This window comes from Octopus sinensis, linkage group LG27 (assembly GCF_006345805.1).
Source record: "Octopus sinensis linkage group LG27, ASM634580v1, whole genome shotgun sequence".
In the NCBI taxonomy this organism is placed as follows: domain Eukaryota; kingdom Metazoa; phylum Mollusca; class Cephalopoda; order Octopoda; family Octopodidae; genus Octopus; species Octopus sinensis.
The window spans coordinates 12,364,557-12,377,549 of NC_043023.1; the positions used below are offsets into that span (position 1 = coordinate 12,364,557).

At 37.5% G+C, this 12,993-nt stretch overlaps 2 protein-coding genes across 2 annotated transcripts in view; one reads left to right on the plus strand and one right to left on the minus strand.

Annotated features, from left to right (window-relative positions):
* The window catches only part of LOC115225160 (zinc finger protein OZF-like), a 328,337-nt gene that overhangs the window by 279,655 nt on the left and 35,689 nt on the right, over window positions 1-12,993 (plus strand). The window lies entirely within an intron of this gene.
* On the minus strand, window positions 1,192-4,433 carry LOC118768208 (zinc finger protein 239-like). The gene is made up of 3 exons (XM_036514296.1): window positions 4,157-4,433; window positions 2,547-2,575; window positions 1,192-1,700 (listed from the first exon to the last, which is right to left on the minus strand). Exons 1-3 carry the CDS (start codon window positions 4,386-4,388, stop codon window positions 1,308-1,310), a joined length of 654 nt encoding a protein of 217 aa, XP_036370189.1. The 5' UTR covers window positions 4,389-4,433; the 3' UTR covers window positions 1,192-1,307.

Here is a 12,993-nt window from a genome sequence, read left to right on the forward strand (position 1 = left end):
TTTAATAGATTTCAATGTGATACCTGTTCAATAGAAATTATTTTTATTTATTAAAAATTTAATTAAATCCAATCAGGAGTAAGTGAAATTCTGCTGAATAAAAACTAAATTGAAAACATTTATCCCTGGCTGTCTCGGCAATACTCAAAGGTTTGAGGTGAGAATTTTACATAAGTAGGACACTTTCTTTTAACAAATATCATCTCTGTCAATTACACGGGTGCACAAAGTACCTGGGTGTTTACAGTGCTTGTGCATAGTCAAGTGATACCTTTTAGAAAATGATATCAGAATATGGCTTTTCTCTTGTATGTGTATGTTTGTGTTGAGTCAAGTCCAATAAGAGAATGATTTACTACATATTACAAAGACATGGATTTACTATGTGCCGGTGACACGTAAAAAACACCATTCAAGCGTGACCGTTACCAGCGTCCCCTTACTGGCACCTGCGCCGGTGGCATGTGTAAAAGATTCGAGCGAGGTCGTTGCCAGTGCCGCCTGACTGGCCCCATGCCAGTTGCACATAAAGGCACCCACTACACTCTCAGAGTGGTTGGCGTTAGGAAGGGCATCCAGCTGTAGAATCTCTGCCAGATCAAGATTGAAGCCTGGTGCAGCCACCTGGTTCGCCAGCCCTCAGTCATTCGTGCAACCCATGCTAGCATGGAAAGCAGACGTTAAATGATGATGATGATGATGTGTATGTTTGTGTTGAGTCAAGTCCTATAAGAGAATGATTTAACACAGATATTAGGATATTTCTTTTCTGCTGTATATGTATATATATACATGTATATATAAATACAGATTGGTGAATGCAGTTGTCTTCCCAATAGCAACATATGGATGCGAGACCTGGACACTAAAGAAAGCTGACCAGAAGAGAAATAATGCATTCGAGCTTTGGTGTTGGAGAAGACTTTTGCGGATTCCATGGACAGCGAGGCTCACCAATGGAGAAGTTCTTAAGCAGATCAGGCCGAAAATGTCGATAGAAGCTGGGATCACCAAGCATAGATTGGCATATTTCGGTCATATTATGCGGAGAAGATCCCTGGAGAAGAACATCATGCTCGGAATGGTCAGTAGCAAGAGAGGTAGAGGCTGACCAAGAACCCACTGGCTTGACACCATCAAGAGTGATACCGGAAAGGACATAGCCAATCTGAAAGAAGCGGCCCAGGATAGAACTGACTGGAAAACACTGATTCATCGAGTAACCGAGAGTCGACTTCGACTGAGCGGATAGTGTGAGAGTATATGTATGTATGTGTTGAATCAAGTTGCACCCATAAGAGAATGATTTACCACATGTTACAAAGATACGGCTTTACTTTTGCATGTGTATACTCGTGTTTAGTCAAGTTACACCTTTTAGAGAAGGACCTACCACAGATATCACGATCATGTGGCTTTTCTTCTGTATGAGTACGTTTATGTTGAGCCAAGGGACTCCTACACGAAAATGATTTGCCACAGATATCACAACGAAACGGCTCTTCTCCTGTATGTGTACGTTTGTGTTCAGTCAAGGTACTCCTTCCAGAGAATGATTTACCACAGATACGTTTATGATTAGTCAAACAACGATGTTCAGAAAAGGATTTACCACAGATGTCACAATAAGGCTTCTCTCCTGTATGAACACGTTTGTGATGAGTTAAAATGCTATTTTGAGAGAATGATTTACCACAGATATCACAAGGATAAGGCTTTTCTCCTCTATGTGTGTATTTGTGATGAGTCAAGTTACACCTTTGAGAGAATGATTCTGATATTTTATTCATTATTCTTTTGTAGCAAATTCTTAAAAATCCAAACGCAGGCATCTTTAGCAATCAAGTTAACTCAGAGTCAATATTTTTACAGATTATGACAGGTTTGACGTTCACACTGACGGTATTCAAATTGATGATGGGAAAAACCCTGAATGACAGCTGACAAAACAGACTTCATTGTTGTAATGTTTTAATAAATCCTGGCATTGGTACAGTTACAATTGTTGTGAATACCCGGGTGGATGGATGTAGCTTTTTTCAAGAGAATGGTTTAGCACAGATGTCACTCTGACCTGGCTTCTCTTCTGTAGGAATGTATTCATTTACAGTTAAGTCTATGAGAGAAGGATTTACAATAGATTTCACCATGATGTAGATTTTGTGTGGTATGAAAATGTACATTCGCACGAGAATGATTTACCTCAGGTGTCACAATGATAACGGCTTCTCTCCAGCATTAATATGTTTGTTACTAGTTAAATCACAATTTGCAGAGAATGATTTGTCACAGATATCACAGCGATATGGTTTTTCCCTCGTATGAATGTATCTGAAATTAGTTATATGATAATTTTGAGAAAATGATTTATCACAGATATCACAATGGTATGGCTTTTATCCTGTATGTGTATATTCATGTCGAGTCAAGCTACTCCTACGCGAGAATGATTTACCACAGATATCACAATGATAAGGCTTTTCTCCTGTATGCGTATATTTGTGTATAGTTAAATCCTTATTTTGAGAATATGATTTATCACATATATCACAGTGATATGGTTTTTCTCCTGTATGTGTATATTTGTGCTTAGTAAAGGTACCCCTTAGAGAGAATGATTTACCACAGATATCACAATGATAAGGCTTTTCTCCTGTATGTGTATATTTGTGATGAGTCAATTCACACCTTTGAGAGAATGATATACAACAAATATCACACTGATATGGCTTTACACCTGTATGTGTAAGTTTGTGGCGAGTCAAGTCATTACGTTTAGAGAATGATTTACCACAGATATCACAATGATAAGGCCTTTCTCCTGTATGTGTATATTTGTGTTCAGCCAAGGTGCTCCTTCGAGAGAATGATTTATCACTGATAACACAATCATATGGCTTTTCTCCTGTATGTGTATATTTGTGTTGACCCAAGTGAATCCTTTGAGAGAATGATTTACCACAGATATCACAATGATATGGCTTTTCTCCTGTATGTATATGCTTGTGTTCAGCTAAGGTATTCCTTGAAGAGAATGATTTATCACAGATATCACAATGATATGGCTTTTCTCCTGTATGTGTATATTTGTGTTGACCCAAGTCAAACCTTTGAGAGAATGATTTACCACAGATATCACAATGATATGGCTTTTCTCCTGTATGTGTATATTTGTGTTGACCCAAGTCAAACCTTTGAGAGAATGATTTACCACAGATATCACAATGATATGGCTTTTCTCCTGTATGTATATGCTTGTGTTCAGCTAAGGTATTCCTTGAAGAGAATGATTTATCACAGATATCACAATGATATGGCTTTTCTCCTGTATGTGTATATTTGTGTTGACCCAAGTCAAACCTTTGAGAGAATGATTTACCACAGATATCACAATGATATGGCTTTTCTCCTGTATGTGTATATTTGTGTTGACCCAAGTCAAACCTTTGAGAGAATGATTTACCACAGATATCACAATGATATGGCTTTTCTCCTGTATGTATATGCTCGTGTTCAGCTAAGTCAAACCTTGAGAGAATGATTTACCACAGATATCACAATGATATGGCTTTTCTCCTGTATGTGTATATTTGTGTTCAGCTTCCTTGAGAGAATGATTTATCACAGATATCACAATGATATGGCTTTTCTCCTGTATGTATATGCTTGTGTTCAGCTAAGTACCTTGAAGGAATGATTTACCACAGATATCACAATGATATGGCTTTTCTCCTGTATGTGTATATTTGTGTTGACCCAAGTAAACCTTGAGAGAATGATTTATCACAGATGTCACAATGATATGGCTTTTCTCCTGTATGTGTATATTTGTGTTGACCCAAGTCAAACCTTTGAGAGAATGATTTACCACAGATATCACAATGATATGGCTTTTCTCCTGTATGTGTATATTTGTGTTGACCCAAGTCAAACCTTTGAGAGAATGATTTACCACAGATATCACATTGAAATGGCTTTTCTCCCATATGTGTATATTTGTGTTTAGTCAAGGTACTGCTGTCAGAAAATGATTTATCACTGATATCACAATGATAAGGCTTTTCTCCTGTATGTGTACGTTTGTGTCTAGTCACCTTCGAACTTTGAGAGAATGATTTACCACAGATTTCACAATGATATGGCTTTTCTCTAGTATGGATACGTCTGTGACTAGTCAACTGACTATTATAAGCGAATGATTTACCACAGATATCACAGAAATATTGTTTCTCTCTTGTATCTGGGTCTTTTGGTTTAATTGAATTATTCATTATGACAGAATAATTTATTATACATATCACAATAATAATGTTTCCTTTATCTCTATAAACATCTTTGATTTCAGTTCTGCAACTATTTCCAGAAAAGAATTTGAGGCTGTGTTTCATTCTTCTGTGATCTTAATTAATATCTAAATCAGCAGGTGGAAATTGTCAATTCGTTTGTAAAGTTATCCAACATTAATTAACCTGTAAGGCAATCACTTCGTCTACATTCCAAACACTAAAGAGAAGAAAAAAATATTGTATTCATATAAATTTTGATGTATTGATGAATGCTGCTGATAAATTATGTCATCTTGCTTTAGTTAATGAAACGACGTCAAAATATGAAAGGCACATCTGAATGAAGAAGTTTCTTGTGGGTCAACATAAGGTGATATTCTGAAATAGGAAAAGAAACATCAAGATAAAGAGAATAGTTAAATGATACACTAATTCAACGTTGCAAAATTTAACATTGTCATCTATTAAATGTTTTTAGGGGTCAGAATTCATTGAAAGAATGGCATAACGACATAAATGTGTTACACCCTAAATTCCTTTCCTCATACCTTTAAAAAAAATCAATGTTTAATATACCCAAAACGAGGAATCATATTTTCTCAACGTTGCTATGTTCTTAATTCTATGAGATTATTGTAACTTCGAAGGGTTCATATAGTTTTACAGCAAGGACCCGAATTCATGACTCAATTATTAGTCATCTTTCCTAGCATGCTTCTTTTATTATTTAAATTTACTATTTTATTTCTTAATAAGTGTATTAATGAATAATAATATATTAAATAAATTTAACGAACAAGGGAGACATGGATTCTGGTCAACCGTGTATTATTTAGAGGAAGAATCCTTTGCTTATCGGACAAAATGCTCAACAGCATCTCGTTCTTCTATAGTTTTGTTAAGCGGCATTTAATCGTTTTTCAGTCTCAGACTCGTCAAGATTCTTTTGTTAGTTTCAGTGAGCACGAGAGCACGTGTTGTCAGCCCTAAATTAATGAAATATCATCAGTAATACGGCTTATTTGACATCGATCTCGTTTTCTTCTTAGAAATTTACATACACAAATGAAGCAGGTAAGAAGGAACCCTAGCTGCATACACACACATGCATGTGCTATAACGAAAGGGGGACCAACGAATGAACCTTCACAAAAGGATGTTTAGCATAGAAGTTCCTGAGGAAAAATTGAATTTGTTATTTCAAAGGGATTATATTTTCCTCAAACTTACGAGGGAAAAACATCGGATTTTCCAAAGTCCTCTCCTGACCCCATCGCAAAACATTTCCCCCACAAATTACTTTATAATCGTGACCTATACCGTTTGAAACGTATTTATATAAAATTTCGTTTACAAAAAAAAGCCTATTTTCCTCAAAGTGACGAGGGAAAACCTTCGGATCTTGTCAATTTTCTGAAGGCCTCTCACCCTCATTGCTTTCTGCACATTTTTCTCTTCAGATCCCTTTTCTACCCCTTTTTCTTTTCTACCCGTTGCACTATTTCTTTTTCTCGATTTCCTCTCCGGGTAACAACGTCAACCTTACCCTTAAAATTTCCTTTATACCCCATGTAACAGTGGATTCTAGGTTCCCATAAACCACAGATCAACATTTCAGTTTGGAAGTTCTTCAGACCAACAAATCTATTTTCCTAATTGTTGTCAGGTTCCCCTTTCCAACTAATTACTCCAACATCCAGAGAAGTTCACAGAAATCTATTATCTTCCATTATCATTAGTAGTATTATTATCATGATTACAGCCTTAAAGGAAATCTTGATCAACTTACCCGATCCAGATATAAACAACGAGTCAGCGATCAGTAATTAATCAACGTAATTAAGAATTTAATTGGCGCGAAGATCAAGTGCTGCTGGAGTTGTTTCCCCTTACATAATTATATTACATGACTTCTATAGATGGCGCTACTCACTGGGGTCAATTTTGATTCTTTCACCCGCAAAATTTTCAATGAGAAAAAAAAAGAATCACGGGTTTTTTACAGGGTATCAAATATCCTGACCCTTAATATGCTGCAAACCTTTGATTTTCGTTCAGAAAAAGGGTTGGGTGAGAAGCTACACCCCATCCCGGAATCACTTGAATTTTTTTCTTTTTATTGAATGAATTCTGGTGACCTCATATTATTCCACAAAACCCCTTTCTTTGTGGTTCGGAAGACGGGATGGGGTCTGGTGGAAGCCTCAGAAATGTCAGCCAACCCGCCACACCAATATTTTTCGCTGTTTCTTTCTCTACCCATTTTTTTTAGATAACATTTGGCAGAAATGTTTTCAAGAGAGTGTGGATTACATTAAATTGAAAATTGAAAGAAGTTTGAAATAAATAAGTGAAAAATGCAGAACTTATAGAAGTTCGAGTGGTACCGAAGTCAGTGGAGAGATAAATAAGGATAAATCATTAATCTAAAGAGAAATGCACGTTAGTTTGTGTATGAAACAACTGAACGTATAATATAAAAATACACATGTAAACACATATATATAATATATATAGATATATAAATCAGTAGGAGACTTAGTATCGGCCCTTGCCTTTCCCTTGGATAACACTGGTGACGTGGAGAGGAGAGGCTGGTATGCATGGGCGACTGCTGGTCTTCCATAAAGACAACCTTGCCCAGACTTGTGCCGCAGAGGGGAACTCTCAAAGTGCAAGCCCATGGTCAGTGTCTGACCGAAGGGGGTCTCACACACACAGACTAGACTTACAAAAGACTAGGTCTTGGGACTGATTTCTGCCACTAACACCCTTGAAGGTGGTACTCCAGCATGGCCTCAGTCAAATGACTGAAACAAGTAAAAGACTATGGAAACAAGGCATTTGAATAACACAGTTAATAGCAGCCCTTTAACAGTGTGTAAGGACATGTAACATCAGCATCAAAAGGGTCACCAAGTCCCCAGGTGACAAAAAAATCCCACAACAGGGAGGTGGGCAGTTAGTATTGAACGGGTGTGCCATTGTGCCAGTTGAGAGATTTAAGGTATAGAGGAGACAGTGTCCAGATATTGAGTAACAAAACAAACACAAAATGGTCTAACTTTTATTCTGATTTTTTATTCATTATTCTTTTCTAGCAAATTCCTCAAAATCCAAACACAGGCATTTTTAGCAATCAAGTTAACTCAGAGTCAATATTTTCACAGATTATGACAGGTTTGAGGTTCACACTGATGGTATTCAAATTGATGATGGGAAAAACCCTGAATGACAGCTGACAAAACAGACTTCATTGTTGTAATGTTTTAATAAATTCTGGCATTGGTACAGTTACAATTGTTGTGAATACCCAGGTGGATGGATGTAGCTTTTTTCAAGAGAATGGTTTAGCACAGATGTCACTCTGACCTGGCTTCTCTCCTGTAGGAATGTATTCATTTACAGTTAAGTCTATGAGAGAAGGATTTACAATAGATTTGACCATGATGTAGATTTTGTGTGGTATGAAAATGTACATTCGCAAGAGAATGATTTACCTCAGGTGTCACAATGATAACGGCTTTTCTCCAGCATGAATACGTTTGTTACTAGTTAAATCACAATTTGCAGAGAATGATTTATCACAGATATCACAGTGACATGGTTTTTCCCTCGTATGAATGTATCTGAAATTCGTTAAATGATAATTTTGAGAAAATGATTCATCACAGATATCACAATGGTATGGCTTTTATCCTGTATGTGTATATTCATGCCGAGTCAAGCTACTCCTACGCGAGAATGATTTATCACAGATATCACAATTATATAGCTTTTTTCCTGTATGTGTACGTTTGTGTCTAGTCAAAATACTCCTATGCGAAAATGATTTATCACAGATATTACAATGATAAGGCTTTTCTCCCGTATGTGTGCGTTTGTGTTCAGTCAAGGTACCTCTTTGAGAGAATGATTTACCACAGATATCACAATGATATGGCTTTTCTCCTGTATGTGTATATTTGTGATGAGTCAAGCTATTCCTTTGAGAGAATGATTTACCACAGATATCACAATGATAAGGCCTTTCTCCCGTATGTGTGCGTTTTTGTTCAGTCAAGGTACCTCTTTGAGAGAATGATTTACCACAGATATCACAATGATATGGCTTTTCTCCAGTATGGATACGTCTGTGACTAGTCAACTGACTATTATAAGCGAATGATTTACCACAGATATCACAGAAACATTGCTTCACTCTTGTATCTGGGTCTTTTGGTTTAATTGAATTATTCATTATGACAGAATAATTTATTATACATATCACAATAATAATGTTTCCTTCATCTCTATAAACATCTTTGACTTCAGTTCTGCAACTTTTTCCAGAAAAGAATTTGAAGCTGTGTTTCTTTCTTCTGTGATCTTAATTAATATCTAAAGCAGCAGGTGGAAATTGTCAACTCGTTTGTAAAGGTATCCAACCTTAATTAACCTGTAAGGCAATCACTTCATCTACATTACAAACAGTGAAGACAAGAAAAATATTGTATTCTTAGATTGTATTCATATAAATTTTGATGTATTGATGAATGCTGCTGATAAATTACGTCATCTTGCTTAGGTTGATGAAACGACGTCAAAATATGAAAGGCACATCTGAATGAAGAAGTTTCTTGTGGGTCAACATAAGGTGATATTCTGAAATAGGAAAAGAAACATCAAGATAAAGAGAATAGTTAAATGATACACTAATTCAACGTTGCAAAATTTAACATTGTCATCCATTAAATGTTTCTAGGGGTCAGAGTTCCTTGGGGCATTGAAAGACTGGCATAATGACATAAATGTGTTATACCCTAAATTTGTTTTCCCAGGCCAAGCAAAAGAAAATCAATTACATTGACAAAATATGATTCACAGTCTATAAGATTACTGTAAATTCAAAGGGTTCATATAATTTTACAGGGTGGACTAGAAATTATGAAGGAATCTCGACAAGTCAGTGAGAATTCTAAACAATTCCAAGCCTGTTAAGCTATACAAGAGTGTGTCCGTGTATTGTTTATTTCGCTTCCATCAGTCAGAAACGGTGAAAGAGGGTTCGAACAGACATTTTAGTCTCCAGACTCCTTTCCTGCCTGACCAGAAGTCCCTTCCTTGTGGACCAAGTTGCTAACCAGGCCACACAAAAGGCCCTGTCTGTAGTTCGTGTATTTTGAGTCCATGGGTAAGGCCCTGTACATCTTTACTTTCAAAGCACAAACTCTTTTCAGGTCGACTTTGTCTTGCATCCTTTCCAGGTAAACAGAATAAGGTTCTTCTTTAGAAATGCATCTCTCCAAGAAAAGGAAATGCAAATGAAAAACTGATGTAAAAATGGGAAAAAGGGATTCCTTTGATATGCCTTGATGAAATGAAAAACGTCAAACAGTTTTACTGTTTCTGTGAAAAGCATGCGGTCAAGTGTCATAAAATGGGAGGAAGAGACGAAAGACCATGGGTTGTATGTGCGTGCGTGCTTGTTCCTGTGTGTGTGCATGCGTGTTTATTCTTGTCACACACAGAAAGAAGCAGACAAGCACACACAGACAAGAACCGCACACACACAGAGGAACTAGCATGCACGCAGGCGTGTGCAACCCTTTAGCTTTCTTCTCCTCTTCCCATTTCATGACAGTGATCCACGTGCTTTTCAGTCGAATTGATGTTTTGATTTCGTCAAGTCATATTGAAGGAATGCCAAAAAATTAAACATAGGCGCAGGAGTGGCTGTGTGGTAAGTAGCTTAGTTACCAACCACATGGCTCCGGGTTCAGTCCCACTGTATGGCACCTTGGGCAAGTGTCTTCTACTATCCTGTTAGTGGATTTGGTAGATGGAAACTGAAAGAAGCCCGTCGTATGCATGTATATGTGTGCGTGTGTCTTTGTTTGTCCCCCTAGCATTGCTTGACAACCGATGCTGGTGTGTTTATGTCCCCATTAGTTAGCGGTTCGGCAAAAGAGATCGATAGAATAAGTACTGGGCTTACAAAAGAATAAGTCTTGGGGTCGAGTTGCTCGATTAAAGGTGGTGCTCCAGCATGGCCGCAGTCATATGACTGAAACAAGTAAAAGAGTAAAAGAGACGGAAAGCGGGCACTCTCGAAAATAAACAAACACGTCAGACGATACAAGGGGTAGTAATTTACTTTTATTTTATTATTTATGCACCCTATTTAAGCCTAACCAGGTTCATGGGCCCGGTTTCCTGATTCCTGTGGCATATGTGTTCCACCCAGCTAGACAGGATGCCAGTCCATCGCAGCGTTACTCAAGAAACAGGAAGAGAGAGCGAGAGAAAGTTGGAGTGAAAGGGTATAACAGGGGTCGCCACCACCCCCTGCCGGAGCCTTGTGGAGCTTTAGATGTTTTCGCTCAATAAACACACACAACGCCCGTTCTGGGAATCGAAACCGCAATCCTCCGACCGCAAGTCTGCTGCCTTGACTGCTGGGCCATTGCGCCTCCACAATTTTCGGCATAACTTCGGTATAGGTACCGGAAGTACCAGATACATTTCAAAAAAGTGATTTTTTCTATATATGGGGATTAGGGTTAGGGTTTGTGTTAGGGTTAAAGATGGAAGAAAAGGGTTTCTGCTATCTTCAGAAATGTAAACAAAGCCACTTCCGGTACGTACGGTACCTATACCAAAGGATCGCCCAATTTCTTTTACCTGACCGACAATATTTGTTTACAAATTCTTTACTGTTTTTCATGAGATTTTTTTACTGTGCATACTCGTGGGCATTAGGCTTAGGTTTAGTTTTAGGGTTAGATTAGTTTTAGGTTAAGGTTAGGGTTAGTTGTAGGGTTAGCATTAGGTTTAGGTGGTGTACACTCGCTTTACCTTCGTCCATTCTATGATGTGTTGATATACGGCACAAATAATTATAACACAATACAGTAAATATGTTTAAGACGTATGCAAGGTTTGTAATCTTTATTTTTGTTTACAGTTTACAGAGAAAATAAATTAAACAACATATAACTCAGGGGCTATGTGGTCCCAAAAGCTGAAAAATGTCCAAATTACTGACTCCACATTTATTGAATTTCAAGAAACAGCTTGTGAATCAGTCTTACAATTCGCAGACGACATTGTAGGGTTCCTCCCCTTGGGCCACCCCACATATTTATGTTCCCAAGAGCCCCTCTCCCGATTGTTTTACTTTTTAGTATGAACTATTTAAAAACAGATGAATCTTCCTAATTTTTTCCATACTTCATTTCTTTTGTATATATTTTCTATTTGTACGTTTCTTTAAAAATTAAGGGCGATCTTTCGTCTCTAGTAGACCTTTCCGCCGATTTCCGTAAAAAACATTTTTTTGTACATATGGGCTTGCGGGAACTTTTGAAGTAATGAGAGCGAAAGACAGTTATCTCTCTCTTTCACACATTACTCTCTCTGTCTCTTCACACACACTAACAGAAGCACTTCACTTACACAACATACTGTCTGTCTCCCACACCCCATCAAACACACACACACACACATGTACATCAATGCTTCCCATGCACGGTAACTTCAAAAGAACTTCCCTCGTCATAAAATCGCTTTCTCTTAGTCTCTTTCGCTCTCACTACTTCAAAAGTTCCCGCAAGCCCATATGTAAAAATAAAAGAAGTTTTTTACGGAAATCGACGGAAAGGTCTACTAGAGACGAAAGATCGCCAAATTAAGCGTTATTTTCTAAAGGAGTGCCCAAAATAAGTAACAGTACAGCACTGAGGTCCACCGAATCGATCTCCGCCCTCCCGCTAAATTTTAGCCCTTGTGTCTCAAGTACAAGAGATCATTATCAACATCATCATCATTACTTTATGCAACCCGAAAAAGAAGTCCAGGTCTCAGTGGAAATAGGGCCGAGGTCGTATTTGCCTTTCATCCTTTTCGAGAAATACTGGGTTCCAGGTATTCGACTTCAGGTTCGCATAAAAGACTTCTGGCCCCGGGGCCAAAATGTGAAACCATCATCATCATTATCAAAATAACCTTAAAGTAAATCTTCGTCAACTTAATGCTTTATCAATGCCTCATTAACAACGGGACAACGTTAATTAATGTGGTTTCTTCAATCGGTTTCCTCTCATTTTACTAATTAATTAAGCCGCTTTACCCTCATTTTACCAATTAATTTCCTTTATATGACATGAAACACTTAATATAATATATATAAGGTATAATAATCCCAGATTGCAGAATAAATTTGAAACGCTAAAGCAGTTTCCCTTTGCAATTTCTGGCGAGGAAATCACGTGTCTTCTTTGTGTCGAGTGAGTGAGAGAGAGAGACAGCGAATGGTTGGCAAATTTCACCCTAAACTTTCAATGTCATAACAATATATCATATATAGTATCATCATCATTTAACACCTGCTTTCCATGGGTTGGACGGTTTGACTGAGGACTGCCAACTCACGAAGATGAACCAGGCTGCAATCAGTTCTTGGAAGCTGGATGCCCTTCCTAACACCAAACACTTCAAGAATGTAGTGGTTGCTGAAAACCTTGTATATTTAGAAGTTCTACAGAATTAAACTGTGATTGCTTCCAAAATTTGTTTTCCTGATATTGTTTATACACATGTCATCTGATAGAATTGTTCTGAAAATGTATTTTTTTATCGGAATAAATACGTTCATTTCCTTTAACAATTTTGTTACCATAATTAGAAGATTCAAGCGAGGTCGTTGCCAGTTCCGCCTGACTGGCCC

What these genes read in the sequence shown, in the direction of transcription:
- LOC118768208 (XM_036514296.1), bottom strand. Translation starts at nt 4,388, where the DNA reads ATGAAACACAGCCTCAAATTCTTTTCTGGAAATAGTTGCAGAACTGAA. An exon ending in GACTAGTCACAGACGTATCC is followed by an intron (nt 2,576 to 4,156) that starts ATACTAGAGAAA and finishes ACAAATATACAC; the next exon opens with ATACAGGAGAAAAACCATAT. An exon ending in AAAAACCATATCACTGTGAT is followed by an intron (nt 1,701 to 2,546) that starts ATATGTGATAAA and finishes TATCCTTGTGAT; the next exon opens with ATCTGTGGTAAATCATTCTC.